This window comes from Macaca thibetana, chromosome 6, assembly GCF_024542745.1.
Source record: "Macaca thibetana thibetana isolate TM-01 chromosome 6, ASM2454274v1, whole genome shotgun sequence".
Classification (NCBI taxonomy): Eukaryota; Metazoa; Chordata; class Mammalia; order Primates; family Cercopithecidae; genus Macaca; species Macaca thibetana.
In genome coordinates this window covers 56,852,080-56,872,228 of record NC_065583.1, presented here as the reverse complement: position 1 = coordinate 56,872,228, position 20,149 = coordinate 56,852,080, and the positions used below count along the sequence as shown (strand labels likewise).

The following is a 20,149-nucleotide window of genomic DNA, read 5'->3' as shown; positions in this document are numbered from 1 at the left end:
AGTGTGACCAATTGGAACTTTGTCGTCTGTTGCTAATTGAGGCATATAAAAGAGTCCACTTCTTAAAACATACTACAAACACTTTTTTAAAAATTCTCTGCCACATGACAAAAACCAGAATCGAGTTGACTGGTAGAAGATCAGCGCAACCAAAGACCAAGCTATTATTTCAAACTGTCAGGGGAAGGCAGTAAAATTGCTACCAGGTCTCCTTAAGTTACCCTTCAATAAAAAGAAGCCATCAGGGAAATAAGAGGAAAAGAAAACACATCAAAACCTTAAAAGTCCCTTTAAGTAAAATTATTCGTCTGTGGCACCATGCCATCTGCTCTCTGGTTAACATAATAAGCCAATTCCACAACCTAAATATCTGCTTTCTCATTATGTACAACACAAAATAGAATCCATATATTTTTACTTGCTTTTTAAACTGTAAAAGCTACATTCATGTGGCATTATTGGAATATGCCTAAATGTCCCTGTAGACACATTTTTCTTAAGGTGCTAGCTGACAATGAGGCTTCCCTGGAGGCAGAAAGCTCAGTGGTTGGGCTGGAATAGTCACAGTGAATAATCATCAAACTAGGTCGGGGGGTGGAGATGAGAAAGAAGAGAAAGTGGCTTTGAAAAACCCACAGAAGTATTTGTTCATCATTTCAAACCTATTTGTTCTAACCGAAACACCCTTTCCTTTGTGTTCCCTATTACAATTATATATATTATATTAAAAGGTATATATTAGACCTTTAAGTTTTCATTTAGTTTCACTGGGGAGAAAAGCCTTCTGAATACCAGATGGGATCCCTGTGGTTCAAAGCCTAGTGACCTAGCAAAATACAAGTATTTGCTTTGTGATCATTTCAGTTCTTAAGGCAAAACCCATCATCTTTTCTACTACATACCCAAAGGTATTTCTAAGCAAAATTTAGCAAATATGCAAAATTCAGCTTTAGGAGCAAAGTGCCAAGTCTCACCCTCTTGCATATCCTTTGAGCTCTCAAAATAACATTACAAACAGCCCAACTGCTGGTCAATCAACTATGAATAGTTTAACAACCTTTCATTCAGTTGCAAAGGCTTTGTTCCCATTGCCAAAACCTTGAGCTTAAATTAAAAAGAACTTAAGACAGGGAGCAAGTAGTCACTAGTGAAACTGCAGTTGGGAGAAAGAATTAGACACAGAGGCAGAGGTCCATATACTCTGCAGCACAGTTGAACGTAAAACCAACAGTGACCATTTTTTAGAGAATAAAGCTCATACTAACTAAATACTCCCAATCCAACATCTGTATATGCAGTTACAACATTTATATACACACACCTATGAAACACCAGTTACAGGGCACCAATGTCATACACATATTACTTACTCTCTAATGACAACCTAAGTCATCACTGAGGCAAGGAGCTCGCCTGTTTTCCAACCCTTTAATCTTCAATGACTGCATTAGGAGAGGAGAGTATTATGATCATTTATCAACAAGAATCCTAGTGAAGAAGGGTTATTTTCCCTAAGATGTTGCTAACAAGGAGAGTCCAGTATTTCCTTAGTTCTGACTTCTATATGACACAGGAATGTAATACAAGTAATTCAGGAATAAACTATTTTGTATTCAAGCAAAACCCTTGATGTTCAGATCGCTGGCAAGTTCAGAGTGCTGGCAATCAAAACTATGTTGCGCTGCAGAAGTTACTATGAAAAACTTCCAGTGCTTAATATTAGAGAATAGAATAACATGATCCTGCCACCTCTTCTACACCTCTAGAGTGTGTTCAACATGGCAATTATCTTCGTTCAAGAAGACGGAGTTTAAACTGCACTGAAACTCAATTATACTCATGACTTTTGAAAACATACACTCCAAAAGTCAGATTTCATCACATTCAAATCATTGCACAAAATCTTATGAAACAGATTTTATGCCCCTCCCACAAGACATCTTCAAGCATAAAAATGACTTATTTTCAGCTCTGTACCCACTTTTTCACTTTATTAAAGTAGAGAGATGGCTGAGCAATGCTGAAAGACAAAGAAGGATCTCAGCTGATAAAAACAATTCAATGTGCAGCTCCCCCACACGTCATTACCCAGGCAGCCTAGAACTGCCACCACATTAAAAAACAAGATCACACACTTGTTAACAAAAAACACATTACTTTGCTACTTTTAAGAATGCAAAGAACTAGGAGTAGTAGATTTATGATTTAAGTGCTTGTGGCTAAAATAGCTTTCCAATTATCAAGGGCCTCTTAGGAAGAGCAAGAATGCATTATGTGTTAATGACCACAACCAGGGGTCCCTTTCTCGACTCTTTTGTCAGAACCCAAGCAGATCCTCCCCGCAGCTTCACCATTAACATGTCTGTTTCCTGTCAGGCCACTCAGAGATAATGTCATTTATCTCAGGGAGGCACAAGCCCAGTCATTAGCTTCAATAAAAGACCTCAAACAAAGGCCGGATAATGTTTTACCCAGGGCTCTAACTAAACCCAGAACCAAGATTCTTAGTGTCTAAAAGTCAAGGACTCAAAAGTTACCCTTCCTTAAAAGGATATTTTCCTCACTATCAACAATCCTAGATTACAGCTCTGAACAAGAGCAAGGTCTATGTATCCTAAACACCAGTCCACAGCAATATCACACACAATTAGATTAACTGATAAACGCTGACCAGAGTTGGCGTGAGAGCCTTTTCTCCTCCTTGCCTCCAGGGGGAAAATTGACAGAATAATTCAGGTACTGACTAAATAGTCAGATCTTTGGAAAAGCTGACCGCTCATTGTGATTGCCTGCAGGAACTGTATAACCATTATAAAGTGTTCAATGGCTGGGCTTCTGGAAATCTTTTAAATAAAAGTGGAACTGGTTAAAATAAATGTAGGAACACGTGTTTTCACAGTGTTGCTCATATTACTGCAATTTCAAGTTTCTATGAAGTACCAGGTGAACTTTTTTAAATTAAAAAAAATACACGCGCGCACGCAGACACTGTCAAAATTGGAGCAAATCTCAGCCATTCAATCTCTCTTTTTCATGCTGAAAACCAAGAACAGATGGTACTTTCCATGTTGTTTGAATCTGGTTATTGAACACCTCTGTGGTTAGGGAGATTTCTGCTTAGCACTTTCGGCATACATTTCATTTACTAACTATAAAAAGCTGCTTAGGAAAAATAAGTCTTTATAACAGTCTAATTAAAACCATCTTGCAGCCAAGCAATTTCACTTGAAGAGCATTCTTAACCTCATGACATTTGGACTATCAATCCCTCCCCCCACCGTTTTTTACAGACTATTTGCAAAGTTATTAAAAGTTGCAAAACATTATTTATCTCCTATAGGACAATCTTGATCAGTTATGCATATTGCTTCTCTCTCCAGCAAAGCAAAAGGATTTCACACACCAAAGTCAGAATTCAGTGATGGGTCTGATCACAAAAATACCTAAGTTCCAAGCGTTCTTGGGGAAAGGGCAGCCCCTCCCTACCTCAAAAAGCCCTGTCACCCTGTAAGGAGAGCTATAGAAAAGTAAGGAGCTGGATCAATGCTGATTGGAAGCCACCCTTAGTTACCAACGTTTTTAACAGCTAAATCCCTTATGTAGCTTTCAAAACAGCTGTCCAACAACAATGGACTCTGTTCTTTAATTAAAGCAACTGACCTTTCTGCCCTTTTATTTCACAGTAGATACACTAAACTCTAGGCAGAATTCACATGGGACACTATATTTGAAAAAAAAAAAAAAAAAACAGAATAACGTTCACAAAACTCATTAATCAAAATATGTTCTTAAACTGCTCACACTCACTTAGAAAATGTGCCAGAATTCCCTAGTGAAGTATAAAAAAGCCTCTACAAAAGAATAAAATAAAATGAATGATATCCTTTATGGACAGGTCCATTTGTAGACACCACCTTTATGACCAGGGCCATCTTAATGAAAGCAATATGATATTACAGAAATAATTCTCTTCCCTGAATAGGTATTGAGACACAACTATATGACCTCCTGTGCCTTTCACTTCTGTTTAAGTATCAGCCACTTTTAGGATTTTTGAGTTTTTGTATATATTTTTGAATTTTCCAGAAATCAAATAAATCCATCAACTTGATATATAAACTGTTTGTTTATAAAGCCCAGCTGAATGCCTCCCTATCTGAGAAGTCAAAACTGTGAGATGGCCAGGAGGATACATAAAGAAGAGCTTCAATGCAAGGCTATTTTGCTTCACAAGAAAGGAGGGGAAGGTGGAGAGGCAGGTTTTAACAACCAAAGTCAACCCGTCAAATCTACTTATTCAGACATGTCACTGGTGGCTTAACCACAAAATGGGCTACAGAAATATAGCTCAAACATCTTAGAATTATGGCATGTTTTGATTTTGTTCACGTATTAAGGGAGTGGCGACTTTTACAACATACTTGTGGTTTCCACATAAAGGAGTAGAACACTCATTGATTTAATTAGGTTTCATAAGGTCCAATTTATCATGTTTTACATGACTTTGTGTAGTGAAGAAACAGAATAAACAGACCAAAAATAGACATTTAAGCATGCTGTAAAAATTAACCGGTGACAGCAAGTCTTATGAATCTCCTGTGAACCTTCCAACCAGAAAAAGAATATATACATATGCACACACACATACACTCCCCTTTGGTTTTCACACGTGGCCCCTCACAAGCCACATCTGATTGCTGAAAATTAATAATCTTCACTCTCCAGGCACTTACTCTTCACAAACCCAGATAATCAAGCAAGGTTGAAGGAAATTAAAACGTTGTATAAAATGTCAAAAAAACCTCGGTGTTGAAATATTTTTTCAGGTGAAGCTTCTTGTCCTACTAAATCTTTACTTCCTGAATAGGTATTCTCACATCAGTAGGAAGCATTTTCTAAATGGATGCCTAATTTGATGCAACCACTAGTTAGTGGAATTAGAGTTACTTTCCTGTGTGGCATTCATACAAGGGAGTGCCATTTCTGTGTGCCAAGGATGAAAGCATTCTTAAGAGAAGTCGTTCTCAGGATGAGGTGGGGGTGGGGAGGAAAGCCTTAAGGAATAATGTTTGAGATCCTGAGCCAACGCCCAACTTGACAGAGAATGGCCAACACTACAGGATCCAAGCCCCTGGATCCAAGCCTCTGAGGGGCCCCTGTGCCAACTCCAGTGGCTAAGATTGGTGGCACGGCTTCCTCTGGTACAGGACCAGAAGTGAATCTAAATTGCAATATGCTTTCTTCCGCCCCCATCCCAGATCCATCATGACTTGCTTGCTCTTCATTTATGTAATTCATATTTATCACATTTATACTGCTGTAACTGAAGGTTAGTTGCATGTATATGAATAATTTAATTCTTCCATTCTTCACCCAGTTTCCTCTGTGACTGGAAAGTGAAAAGAACACAAAAACTGGAGAAACGACACCACGCTGTAATCTCAGTTGCCATGACAGCAGCCTTTGAGATACTGAAATGTTCCGATTGCCAGCTAAACAAAATTGTTGAATGTGAACATTTGGCTGGAAGATTAAAAGGCTAAGGGGAATGCAAAAGGGCAGTACCTCCCACATTCCAAGCAGCCAGTGAATCCAATCAAATGGCTCTGACTCCTTAACCACAGCCATTGTGAGCACTGGATTAGGGCAATTCATCTAGATAGTTAAAGCAGATTAGAACTGCAATTTGAAGACTATTGGCAACAAAAGTAAATGCCCTACTGTACTAAGTAATAAGAAGATTTCAGAACGTCTTTTAGCAGAAACAATGTGAAACTACACATTTAAACATAAGAATCAAAACCTGGAATTTTAAAAAATTCATTTATATTCATCAATGTACCTTACCAAGAGGATATGAATTTATAAGTGTTCGGAGGCTTTTTGCAAATTTGGCATTATCTACACCTTAATGTGCCTCTATCAACTTCTAAAAATCAAAACTTTACTCCTATACTCCAACTTAAATCCTGAGCACAAAAACAAGAATATAAAATTTTAAGGAGCAGTGAACCATTTTACACAGAAATAATTCTCCAAAGATATATTATCACCACTTACAATCCCAATCGCCAACTATAGCAAAAAAAAAAAAAAATCAAAATTATTTAATAAGCATGTTCCCAAACAACCATGCCACAACCCACATGACAGAAATCTTGCTTCTGCAAGGCACAACCTGTAGAATTAATATGAAGACTAATTTCATAGAAATATCACACACACACCCCTAACTCCTTCCCAACTTGCCTAGTGGACAGAACACCTTCTGTTCCCAAACATTAGTCAATGTGGTCTATGACTAAGCAGCAAAACATGGGGTGGGTGTCGGGGCGGGCAGTTCTTCCAAGGCAATGTACAAGTCTAACTATAGACTTGTACAAAGATGGGAGGAAGGGTCCAAATGGGCTAAATCAACCATCCACACCATTCAAATGCAGCACATAATTCTATATTCCAATTCACTCAACCGTCTGCATCCCCTTTGGCTACGTTTTCACATTTCACGAATATCAGTCCAGCAAGTCTGCTTTATTCTTCTTAGCTGCCGTGCAGCTCCCCAGTCAAGCTAGGTATCCAAGTGATAACACTCTTAAATCTCTAGCTAAGAACTGGAACTGGGTAAGGGAACAAGAGTAGAGTGCTAACAACCACCACAACCATGGAGTTTTTCTGCAGTTATGAAACCAACGACCCAACACATCAAGCTTGGGGTTTAATTCAGGACCAATAACAAGAACTCATTCAAGGATATCCTTTCACAGTACTACTTTGTCGACAGTAAGGAAAAAAAAAAAAAAAAGAGGGAGGATGAGGGTAGAATGTAAATTAGAATCCTCGACATTCCTCTCCAGGGAGGGAACTTGAACCTTACACCTAAGGACACATTACCAGCAATACTAGGATGAATAAAATAAAAGAGAAAACTGTTCCCCTTAAGGAAGAAACCTGGTCAAGAGTCAAGAGGGTGCATGAGCAGGTTTTCTATTAAAAGGACACGGCAACCTGCTGACTAGTGAGGAACCGATCTACAGGGCAAAAGGTACTTAGAACATTCAGGGCCTCCCACCTGGGAACCCAAACACTAGCATCACTAGCAGCAGCAGCAGCAGCAGCAGCAGCAGCAAGGACAGCAGAAGCAAGAGCCAAACACTGCACCCAAGTAGGCTCCCCCATATCAAATTTTAATATAAAGGATGCATATCATAGAAATCTCACAAAGAACCACAAAGCATAAATAAGGTTAAGGCACACAGAGGCACACCCCCACACACCCACACAAATGCACACAGAGAAGAGTAGGACATCTAGGAAGGCGACTTTATCCTACCTTCTCAGTTTTCAGTTTCTTGATTCGCCTGTGGCTCTCCTCCTCCTCCTCTTCCTTCTTTACCAACATAGAGTTTCCCATGAGCCCTGAATCCGGGGCACTTTTGCTAACTTCCCCTGCAGCGGCGACGCTGCCACTCCCAGTGCCCCCGCAGTGGAAGGGGCTCGCGCCACCTCCATTGCTCTTGGCCCCAAAGCCATAGAGGTGCCCCCCGGAAGGGGCCTGGCTGCCACTGCCATTCTGGTGGCCCTGAAGCAGGTCGTGCTTGTCCTTCCTGGATTTCCCCGCATCCTTATCCCGCTTGGCGCCTCGGCTGCTCTGGCTTTTACCTGGCTTCTCCTCTTTGCTTTTCCCACAGGAGCCTGCCCCCGCGGTGGCGGCAGAGGTGCTGGTGCTGGTACTATTGCTGTTTGGGTTGCCGCTGCCGCCGCTGCTCACACTTTGACCCAGCGCTGAATTCATGCCAGTTGCCTCTCCAGGGCGCCCTTGGACTTCCTGCCTCTTGCCAGTGCTGCTGATCTCGGGAATCCCATACAAGGCAGCAGAAGGCAGAGATTTATTAGCATCCTTAGAAGTTTTACTCCTTTTCACTTTTGATTTGCTGGTCTCTTTGTGTGAATTCCCCTGGGGAGCAGAGGCCTGAACAGAGGCAAATTTTAGGCTATCAGCTAGGGCTGCGGTAGCACCAGCCCCACTGGAGGCCGGACCTCCACAATCCTTGGAGTTGCTGCTACTAGTGGTGTTGGTGGAATTATTCATCTCAAATTTCTGTCTGTCCTTCTCCAAATCAGCGTCCAAATCAATTATTAAATTTCCAACCCCGATTTCCCAATCATCGCCACTGTCATAAGTATCAACTGTATTTGGATCCACACCTTTTCCTGCAGTAGAAATGTTCACTGACATCCTGAAGATGAGCTCTCTAGAATAAAAATCCGATGAACTTTCCTTTGGAGATGAGGGGACATTCGTTTATCTCCGCTGGGCTTTCTCTCAAAGAAAAAAAAAAATCTTCTAATCTTCCTCTTCTTTTTCCTGCCTCACGAATGTGTCCAGGGATTTTACACCCTCAGTCCAGGTCCACCTTTTCCTGTGAAGGGGGGAAAAGTCGAATATTTCTTGTCTGGGTGTTACCAGAATAAAAAACGATTAGTATTGGGGAATCAGTAAAGGGGACAGGGAAGGATGGAGAGTAAGGTGGCTCATGTATTGTCTCCACAGTCCAATATCAGGTTTAAAGGAAAATAACCAAACCCAAAAAATAAACCTATGACAGTAAGCATCTTATGGTAGCTAAAAAGAAAATCCCTTTATCAACAACACAAGGATAATCACCTTTTTAAAAGCATTAAATTATCTTAAGGATCTGATTCAAGTCCAGAAAGGTTTTTGTGTTCTCTTTTAAACTTTAGGATTTCTGTCTGGCACATGTGATATCTCAACCCCAGAAACACAGCCTGAACACTCAGACAAGAAGGAAGAACACAGCTTTCAACATCCCTAAACATGTCCTAGATCTTGCAATTTAGAAGACCAGACCCTGGAAGTTCTGAGGCTAGTTTTCAGAATAGAATGTTGCTAAAATTTCCTTATTTCTAATTTTAGGTTTCAGTACTTCTTTTTACAAATTGTCTGGGCGATCTGGTTTTTGTTCCTAGTAAGGAACAGAAAAAACAACCAATAACTGCCCCCAACACACACACATACCTCCCTCCTATCCTCTTTTCCCCAACAGCTTATACGATTTAAAAAAAAAAAAAAAATACATGTCTTTTAAGAGCATTTCTCTCTAGAAAAGACAGTGTTATATAAAAAGTTAAAGATCTGCCTTTTGAGAAAAAAAAATACATTTAAACAATTCTACCGTATTCCTAGGTCACAGAATTGCTCACTCTGTTAAATATGGTGCTACTGACTGTACGGAAAACTGATTAAGACATACACTTTAAGTGATCTGCGCCAAGGTGGCCTCAATGACCGCAAATGAGTGTGTGTTTGACAAAGAGCAGTTAAAACGGTTTTTAAAGGGATCAGCCCCTTTTTAACAGTTGATTGTCAAGAAAAAAATAAATAAATATACATACACACACACATACACACACACAGACATTGCTTACCTTTTAATCCTTTATCATTTTTTAATTAGGCCAGCAAATCAAAATGCCTTTCCCACTCCACTCGGCAAACAAGCCTGTGCCTCATTTTACTTAAACACCAAATGATCAAGAAGGAAGAAACCAAATAACACATCTCAGCCAGAATAATCACTCGATAACATTATTCCACCTCCCCACCCCCCTTTTGGCAAACGAATCAGTCCTTTTCTCCTTAAAAAAAATGTGTCACTGTACAGCTGGAAAATAATGTTTCACATTCACAACAGAAGCACCAAAGGTTTTTTTTTCCTCTTAACAAGCATCGAGAATAATAGTTTTTTAAAAAACAGAGAGTTTAGAGAAAAAAGTTTTCCCAACTTCTCATTCCGCCTTCAGTTCCAGACTTCAGAGTCACCGTGATCAGTAATGATCCCATGTAGCAAACCTACAGGCGTCCGCTAGTAACGAGACAGAATGTGCTAACATCGGGATAAATTAGTGAAAGGGAAGAAAGAATAAGAAGAAAGGACTGAAAATCTGGGCTGGATTCCGCCTGTTAGTCGGGAAGTGGCATTTTTCCGCCCGTCCTGACAGATTTGATTTCTTGAACTAACTTAAGAGAAAAGGAGGGGGGGAGTAGAGGGAGGAGGAGGAAGAGGAGGAAGAAAGGGTGGGATGAGAAACTGGGCAAGAGGAGAAAAAGAAAGGTGTGGAGGAGGAGGGAGCGGATGATTCAGTGAGCTGATAAACCAGTTATAACAGCATTCGCTCGGGGCGGGGGGCGGTGGGGTGGGGAAAATAACGGCGTTTAAAATGGGCTCAGTCTTCGAAACCTAAAGGATGTGATGTTTTCCTGTCTTACGTTGTTTTAAGAAAAAGGAACTGAGTTCCTAGTACAGTTCCCGAGGGGAGTGGAATCCTCTGTCGCTCAGGTCAATCAGTCATGTGGTAATTCGATAATTAGAGTCAAAAAAAAGGTTTTTGGTTGGTTTTTTTTTTTTTTTTTTTTTTTTTTTTTTTTAAGGCGACCTTTTTCGGGAGTTTTTCCCTCTGATACTCGCAGCAAACGGTGGGTCTCCCTTTTATTTATTTTTTCTCTCCTCCTCCTCCCTTCACCCACCCCCTCCTGTGTTTAGTCAGATGGCCCCGGAGCTTGGCTTAGTATTTTTAATTAGCTGGCGTTTGGAAGCTAAAAGCAGTAATGAATTGTTGATGGATTGGAAGTGGAGAGTCGCTTTGCTGGAAATGTCGGGGCTGGGAGAGGGGGATGGGCGAGTTAGTAACAACCAACCATCTAAAAGGAGCGATTTTGTTACAGTGCAAGCCTTTCACATCACGTGAGGATCAAGGGCTCAATTGGTTGTCGTGAGAACAAAAATGGTGACAAGCGTATCAAGAAAATACTGATCTGGTCTTTAAAAAAAAAAGCTGTAGGTCTCTCCCCTCCCCCTGCACACACTCCCCCAACCTCCTCCCCCCGCCCCCCCGCAGTGGGCGAAGCTACAAGTTATGAATGTGAAACATTTCTCGGAGATCTAGGATCTCCGAAGTTCGGAAGGAGTGAAATGTAATGAGCACAAGAGCAAAGCAGATGTTTTAAAGAAACACTTTATAAACCTTTCAACTTATCTCCAATTTGTCAGCTTTCCCAGGGGGCCAGGGACGGGGACGCCTGGGGGAGGGAGAAGGGTACCTCCGAGCTACTTGGATTTTAGGGACCCCCACTTCATGTATTAAACAAAGAAAAACCTTTTGCTTGCTCACCAGCCTGGTCCTGTAATAAACACACCATTGTTACTATTTGGGGGTTTGTTTGGGTTGGGTCGGGCTTTTATTTTTTCTCTTAATGGTATTTTTGTTGCTTGCTTTTTCAAGGAGATGGCGAATGGTAATTATAACCATTACACGTAATGAGTGACTATTCCCTTGTTTAATTTTAAATTATCGGGCACTGGGAGCTGACAGGAGAGAGAAATCGGCTTGTTCTGCCCTTGTCCCCATTTTCCTGGATCGGTTTGGGAGAAGGGTCTGCCCAGCTAGGACAGAAGAGGGAGGGAGTAAGGTGAGCTAGAGAATTGACACTGCAGACCAGGATATGTAACTGTGTCACTTTTATTCTCCTTTGGGTTAGAGCCCAAAAGCTAATTTACTCTAAGTTACCCCGAGTGCCCAGTCAAGCTTAATTTGTGTGAAGTTACAAATGCTTCACCCTCCACTGAATAAAATTCACCCTTCCTGGGTTGTTGTTCTAAATGCAAAAGCCAAACCCTGTAACTAGTTCCTCATTTCTATGCATAAAACTCGCACATTCCCCTGCATGAAGTCCCCGCTAAGTGCTATATAGAGACACACCACGCAACCGTACTTACGGTCTGTATTGGATGGAGTTGACCTTTTCCTTCTAACTGCATTGAATGTGTTTGGTTGCAGCCGCTTTATTTTGGAAATTATAATCTCTTCAACAAATTTATTATTAAAGAAGATGGACCATCAAATGTCACAGACCGTCCTGTGTATGTTTTATAAAAGCAAAAATTAAAATTTAAGAAAAGCAAAACAAAAATCCCCCTGGTGCACACACACAACAAGCTTGTTCTGCAACACTGAAATCAGGACTGAAACACAACACACACACACAGGGGGAGTGGAGCAAAAGAAGCTCTCAGCCTCTATACCTGAAAGGGACTTTTCTTTGTTCCCAGTGCCCTTTCGCATCGGGCCAATCAGAGAGCAGCTTTTATGAAACTGGGCTCTCTCATTGGCTAGCTGCTTTCTCTTGGCTACTGTAGGGGGTTGAGATATACACACGTATAAAACACACACTGAGAGCGGGTGGGGGTGCTGTGGGGGGTGGTTGTGGAGACAAAGCGTTTTATTTTCCAACCAGATTGGGGTTGAGGAACCTCCCGCAGTAAGAAGGGAAAAAAATGGTGCGCCCGTTTCAATTACTACATCATTCACATAAAACACTTATTTATTAAAACAAATCTCAAACAGGCTGTGAGGAGAGGATGTCGGTAAATACAAGTTTGATTGTGTTATCTTGGGGGAAATAATGTATGTGATCGCTCGGTGGCAGAGAGAAGCCAAATGAGCCACTAGCGCGTAGCGAGGAGAAAAGGGAGGCTGGCTGTGTGGAAATGACTGCGAGCATTTTGCTGGCTTCCCTTCCTTGTTCCAAGGACTCCGCAGTCCAACTCCCAAGACTGATTTTCTGTATTGCAGCTTCTGGCTTTCAACCCTCCCCCCACCACTTTGCCCTTCCTGCAATTTTTTTTTTTTTTTTTTTTTTTTTTTTTTTTCTTTTTCTTCCCTGTGTCTCTCTTTTTACTCGCTGATTAAATAAGAAAAATCGATCTGCGGGTAAAGGCGATGGTGGGGAAACAAGTAACCCTTTTGTTTCCAGGGCTCTGGTCTACAAGCACTGAAGTGTGAATGCAGGCGACCATTTAACCAACACTATGTGAATGATTCTTCCCTGGAATTAGTAACAAATCTTTTCCACCTGGTGTTATTGACGCCAAAAAAGAAAAAATATTAAAATAAGGTCGTAGCTAATCATAGTAACACCTCGGGCCAGCCTCATCTTTTTAAAAATTGACTTGTGAAAGTTAAATATACTAGGAAGATTAACTGTTGAACAGTTCCAGTACACATATTTAAACTGTGGAATGGTCAGAATTCCTCTTCCCCCAAATCTTTCACCCTACTGCTGGGGAACCGGGTGTCATAAATCTTCTGAATGCTACATCTACAATCCACAAACACAGAAATATTTTACAATTTATTGTAGGACAAATGCCAGCAACCAAGTTAATGAGACTCAGGTCACAGGATAAGAGAGGTTAATATGAAATAACAAGTTTAGCGTTTTACTATAACAGCTAACATATTTAAGCTAATGTATTTACATATATTAAGCCTTTAGAGTACATTTAATTTTGATTTTTTTTTATTGTTACCTTCATTATTTTTAGAAGCTACAATATGGACATTTTAAAGTCAAAGGGTACTGTAAACTGAAAGCATCATGATCCCAAGTTGTAAAGATCCAGTACTACTGTAATTGTAATTTCCACATGACAATTGCAATTTAAGATTGTGTCTTAACTGAGTCATATGGACACATATAAAGTGAATGAGTGCTAGCAGAAGACAGCTTCTGATGTAAATATTCAGTGATGACTTCGTGGATCAATAAAAATATTTATGTCACATATTTTAAATAATGGCTATTGACTCATGTTTGAGCTTTCAGTATATTTAGTCTATAAAAAATTGCCAATTAGCTGTTTCACTACCATAAATGAACTAGATTTGAGGCTGCAAATAGTTATAAACAGCAGTTTCCACCCTTTATTGGGATATATAAACCAGAGGAATGCAATCTGTAATAGTCCCTAGCTCTCCCTAAGTCAATTTGTATTCAAATCAAAGCTGTACTTTAACAAATAAAATGGGCAAATTAGGGATCCGTTTTAGCTTTGAGATTTGTTATATATGTTTGAATGTACAGATTTTACATTTGTGTATGCCCCATTGATAAGAATACAGCACCATACTGTTTTTTGACTTTTCTTCTTTTAGAAGAGTGATTTCTCAAAGGACCAGATCACTCTTGGGCACTTCCTGTGTCCCTGGGGTGCCATCTACATCTCAGCCTTTGGAAGCCCATGCCTACCCCATATGTTATATTAGTTTAGAAAAATCAATAGTTAGTTCTTAAAAGAATGGGACATTTAAAAATGAGACCTAGTGAAGCTGGAGAAGATTGCAGTTCCTCCAATACAAAACAAATTACAGCGTCTGCAGCACAGATGAAGTCTAACTAAAACCAAAGTTTAGGGTTCCTAATAATCAAATAATCTAATCTAACCCTAGCTTCAACACTTAAACCCAAACCTTAAACCTTTCTGAGAAACCCTACTGGCCAAAGATGAAGGCTTAGGCCCGACCCGACCACATAATTTAACCCAAACCATTTTGACAAATTGAAGTATTTCCTTCCATTCCAACATCTCCACACTCCATTTACACCCCACCCCCACCTCCTTCCTCCCAGGTTCTTCCAGGAGACTTTTGAATAAACCAGTGTTGTCAGACTGGCTTTTCTTGTGTTTGTTTTGTTTTGTTTTGTTTGACAAAGAGGCCAATCAAGAGGCATCAGAGGACCATCACCTAATTGGTGACTGAAACTAAGACAATTAACTACCAGCTTTGAAAATCAGAGCTACTCTTCTCACAAAATTGGGGAGTTTTCTGTATTTATAGAGACGAAAATGTTATCTTAATCTCTCATCAAGGTAACTAGGAACCTATTTATCTGCATTCTAATATCCACATGCATATACTTCATAATAGCAATGCACTACTGTATAATATGCTCACTATGTAATTTTACACCTTAGTGTCTACTCAGAGATGTGGTAGAAAGGAGGAGATGTCTGGAAATGAGTATTTGGAACAGAGGGTGGAAGAAGCATGAGGATAGTGTAAAAGGGCATTTAAAAAGTATCATCCAGGCTTTGGGAGGCCGAGGTGGGCAGATCACCTGAGTTCGGGAGACCAGCCTGACCAACATGGAGAAAACCCCGTCTCTACTAAAAATACACAATTAGCCGGGCGTGGTGGTGCATGTCTGTAATCCCAGCTACTCGGGAGGCTGAGGCAGGAGAATCGCTTGAACCCAGGAGGCGGAGGTTGCAGCAAGCCGAGATCGGGCCATTGCACTCCAGCCTGGGCAACAAGAGCAAAACTCCATCTCAAAAAAAAAAAAAAAGACCATCCCACCTCCAACAACCTCCACTGTCCCCTCCTTGGATCTCAAGATCAACTCTGCTTATAGATCATTGTTAAGGTCATCAAAAGGTCCCTTTCCTCCTTTTTTAAAGACAGAAGATCTCGATGCTGAGGAGGCCAGGGGCTTCTAGCAGTAACACAGGAAAATATGGTGATCTTTCTTTGGTGCCTATTTCCTCTGATTTAGGGTATATTCTTAAAGATCAAAGATTATTTCTTGGGCTAGGCCTCATGCTTGTAATCCCAGCACTTTGGGAGGCTGAGGCTGGAGGATTGCTTGAAGCCAGAAATTCAAGACCAGCCTGCTTAGCATAGTGAAACCCTGTCTCTAGAAAATTCTTTTTTTTTTTTCCTTTTGAGCTGGAGTCTCGCTCTGTCGCCCAAGCTGGAGTGCTGTGGCATGATCTCAGCTCACTGCAACCTCCACCTCCCGGGTTCAAGCGATTCTTCTGCCTCCGCCTCCTGAGTAGCTGAAATTACAGGCGTGTGCCACCACGCTTGGCTAATTTTTGTATTTTAGTAGAGACGGGGTTTCACCATGTTGATAAGGCTGATCTCGAATTCCTGACCTCATGATCCTCCCGCCTCAGCCTCCCAATGGGCTGGGATTACAGGTGTGAGCTACTGTGCCCAGCTGCAGAAAATTTTTAAAAACCTAGCCAGGTGTGGTAGTACATGCCTATAGTCCTAGCTACTCTGGAGGTTGAGGTGGGAGGATCATTAACGGCCAGGAGTTGGAGGCTGCATCGTAACACTGTATTCCAGCCTGGGCAACAGAATGAGAACATGTCTAAATATATATCTATTTCTCCAGTTTTTGTGTATTTGTAAGGGAGTCTATTCCTAAGCCTACCTTTTCTATATTTATGCCAACATTGACACTTGAGATCTACTTAGGATCAAGGGAAAAAGTGGAAAACAAAGTTATAAAAAATAAAACCTACATGGAAAAGGGGTTAATTTATAGGAAAAGGAACTTAATTTAGACATAATGAGAAACTTACTGGCTATCCCAGAGGATTATGGAGAAAGATTCTTATCTCTCTGGGTTTGCTCATGAACAGGATGGCCTCAAGGCAGCGGGCAGGTGTCCTGCCCTGGTTTCTAGGCAATATAGTTGATGACTTATGAAACACCTACACAAACACTAGAAGGTCTTTGCTTTTTTCCCCTACAGGTAACATCCTGACTTGCTAAAGGTCCTCTAGAAAAAACACTGTCTCTACTTTTTCACACCTGCATGCTAAATCCAATTCAAGTTTCTGGGTAGTACTTTTAACAATATCCATTTCCCAGGCTGGATGTGGTGACTCATGCATGTAATCTCAACAGTTTTAGAGGCTGGGGTGAGAAGATGGCTTGAGCCCAGAAGTTCAAGACCAGCCTGGGCAACATAGGGTAACCTCACCTCTACATAAAATTAAAAAACTAGGCCGGGCGCGGTGGCTCATGCTTGTAATCCCAGGACTTTGGGAGGCTGAGGCAGGAGGATCACGAGGTCAGGAGATCGAGACCATCCTGGCTAACACGGTGAAATGCCGTCTCTACTAAAAATACAAAAAATTAGCCGGGTGTGGTGGCGGATGCCTGTAGACCCAGCTACTTGGGAGGCTGAGGCAGGAGAATGGCGTGAATCCGGGAGGCAGAGGTTGCAGTGAGCTGAGATCAGGCCACTGTACTCCCGCCGGGTGACAGAGCGAGACTCCATCTCAAAAAAAACAACAAAAAAAAAACGAGTCAGGTAAGATAGTCTATAATGCCAGCTACTCAGGAGGCTGAGGCGAAAGGATCACCTGAGCCCAGGAGGTCGAGGCTGCAGTGAGCCATAATCACACCACTGCACTCCAGCCTGGGCAACAGAGCCGGATCCTGCCTTTTAAAAAAAATCAAAAAATATCCATTTCTAGATAACTGTCGCCAAAAAGAGAAGAGCAGTGTTGTTCTTGGTCAAACATTTGACGTTTTCCATTATCCTGAAATATCACTGGAACAAGACAAAGCACCCACCAAGAGCCTTGTCTACCATGGAAAGAGGGGCCCCTGCAAACCATAACACTTTAGGTCCTTTTGGGGAGCAAGGTTCTCAGAGAAGAAAAACATCAACAGTCTTCTCCCTGCCGTGAAAGACTGTGGGACATTTCCAATATCCATTTTGTAAATATGGCTACTTACACACATCGTGTAACTCTGCTATGTTAACTTTTCAAGATACTCCTATGCCCTATTAATTCACCTTCTGTTTAAATTCCTTGGAGTATAACAAAAGATCCTCCATCCAAAGGAGGGAAAATAATGACTGTCTTGACATGTCTTTACAATACAGGTTACCTTAAACAAGTTGCGACGATATAAAGCAAATATTACATGAATTTATTTACGACTACAATGCATTTAATTAGTAAAGCAATATAAAGGTGAACAACTTTATATACTTATAAACCCTCTATGTTTATGTAATTCCTCATACAGTCTCCAATCCTCCATCTTAAAATAATCAAAAAGAAAAAGCAACAAATTGGATCTTTTTTATGCCTTGCAGCTATGGAGAACCTAGCAAAATATTGCAAAACAACGTGGTCTTTAAAGGAAAACATTTGTATACTGCTCGCATTAAGAGAACTGCAATGTAGGTCAGTGTTAAGTGTCTGAAATTGTACCTCCGCTTGGCTCAGGCTCTTGTGGTGTGGTGTGTGCAGCTATATCTGAGTGGGTGCCCAAGCAAGGTCTGAGGATCAGTTAGCAAAGTAAGGCAATTTACATCTCATGTAATGAAACCATTTCTGGAAAAGGATTTTTCTTTTATGCCAGTGGAGACTGCATAAAGAAGATCAAAACACAAGCTACATTAAAAAAAAAAAAAAAAAAAGAACTACTTATTGGAGATTTCTGTTGCTGGTTTTATTACAATATGTATTTTACAGATTTAGGTAATAGCCCTGATTTTTCAAATCGACCTCTGTTTAGACACGTTTCACTTTGGGCTGTTTCTTGTCTGTAAAATTACAGTCATTTGCACGTTATTACAGTGAGTAGGAGACAGATTGTATTTAGCACTGGGTGGGGGAAGGGTTATTATGGGAAGTGATCTGCTAAGGTCAGCACATAATTTCAGCCTGAAGAAAATTGCTTCTGAATGGCTGGTCTGTTAGCTAGCCAAAGAATAGTCACTGGGAGAGACTGCAAAATACTTCTGCTTAATCTGCATTATAGAGTTATTCTCATTTCCAGATAGATGGCCTGTAGATACAATGTCTGTAAAACTAAATTTAAAAACTTGTAGAAGAAATGTTGTCACTGCTCTATTTGAATTCAAAACAATTATAACAAATGCAATACGACCAAGCACAGGAAGATCAAGAGGCAGCAGGATCCAGCCATTACGTTTCACTCCATCTTTCTCCTTTGCCTCCATTTCTCTGCTTCCTCGTTTGTCATTTTAAAAATCCCTGTGACTTAATGACAGTAGATTTTTACATATGTGTAAAAATTGAGAGCAATACCAAACACATTGATAAATGTATCTCCAACTTTCACACATATATGACTGCAGGGAAAAAAAAAGAATGCCTACATTAGCTTCTTTTTGGAGAGTGGCAGAATTCCCTCAAGTGTGAAAGCATTACATACACTTTTGATGCTAGAATTTAAGGATTTTTTTCACATTTTATAAAAATACATTCTATTTGTGCACATTTTCTAAAGCTGACAGACTAAAGCAGTGATACTTATCAGAAACAGTAACCCCTGCCTAATTTTATGATTTAAATCCAACCCTCATGCATCACCTAGGAAGTCTTCATATACTTGCTTAGATGAAATCAGGAGACTAAAGTTTATTTTAAAGAAGAATAAAAGAGTTCCATTATACTCGGCTCCTTTGGCTGTTGAATATCACTTTCGTTGTGAGCAACTGTGCCTCTTTTGTTTTCAAAACAAGCTTTCCTAAAGAATGAATCACTACAATCATTTGGAGACTATGCGATAAACAACAGAAAGCCAGAAAGTTGTTTTGCTATTTTCTCAGCAGAGCTTTTCCTCCCCTTCCTCACAGCTCAGCGGAGCCTCCAGTCCACCAGCCAATCATCATTATGGAAATGTGGTTCTCAGCCCCCTGATTGGCTGACTTCTGGTCCAGGATGTTTAAGGTTTCTACAGCTCAACACATGCATTGCATGCCAGACTGCTCTGTGGACCTTTTCTTACTATGAATATTTTAATTACCTTTTATTTTCCTTTCTTTTCTTTTCTGTCATTCTGTCTTTTTTTTAAAGATTTTTAAAATCATTTAAGGAAGCACCTTGTATTTTCTTGTAAATACCTTTAAAATGTAATGATCTGTTAAGAACAGAGTCGAATATACGAGAACATGTTTTCTAACCATATTTTAATGTTTTCTGTTTATTTGGGTTCTAATGGTGTCTCTTTGGATTTTAGAGGAGTCCCATGAAAGTTAAATGAACAAACATATGCTTTAATTTTTATAATTCTAAACATAATGTCTCCGAAAAAAGAATTTTCTTGAGATTTTTACAATTCAAAACATTACATTAAAAAACCTTTAATACTGAAAAGTAATCTTTCAGGCAAAGGAGACAATGTATTTTTTCATAATTAAAACAATGCCTTTTGTTTATAATTTTAAAAGATGTTTTAAACGTCAACACTCTTGGCCAGGTGCCGTGTCTTACGCCTGTAATCCTAGCAGTTTGGGAGGCCAAGGCAGGTGGATCACTTGGGGTTACGAGTTTGAGACCAGCCTGGCCAACATGATGAAACCCCATCTCTACTAAAAATACAAAAATTAGCCTGGCATCGTGGGGCGCCCATAATCCCAGCTACTCAGGAAGCTGAGGCAGGAGAATCGCTTGAACCTGGGAGGCAGAGGTTGCAGTGAGCCGAGATCACGCCACTGCACTCCAGCACT

At 40.5% G+C, this 20,149-nt stretch overlaps 1 protein-coding gene across 5 annotated transcripts in view; it reads right to left on the bottom strand.

Annotated features, from left to right (window-relative positions):
• The window catches only part of ZNF608 (zinc finger protein 608), a 123,300-nt gene extending 111,210 nt beyond the window's left edge, over positions 1-12,090 (bottom strand). For 2 of the 5 annotated variants that reach the window (XM_050794539.1, XM_050794540.1), the window contains exons 1-2: positions 9,448-11,778; positions 7,331-8,420 (exon numbers count right to left, since the gene is read on the bottom strand). In XM_050794539.1, coding sequence (XP_050650496.1) covers positions 7,331-8,236 — 906 coding nt within the window. In that variant the 5' untranslated portion in view covers positions 8,237-8,420; positions 9,448-11,778. The other 3 variants (XM_050794544.1, XM_050794543.1, XM_050794541.1) reach the window with 3 other exon arrangements.
• Positions 12,091-20,149: the final 8,059 nt, after the last annotated feature.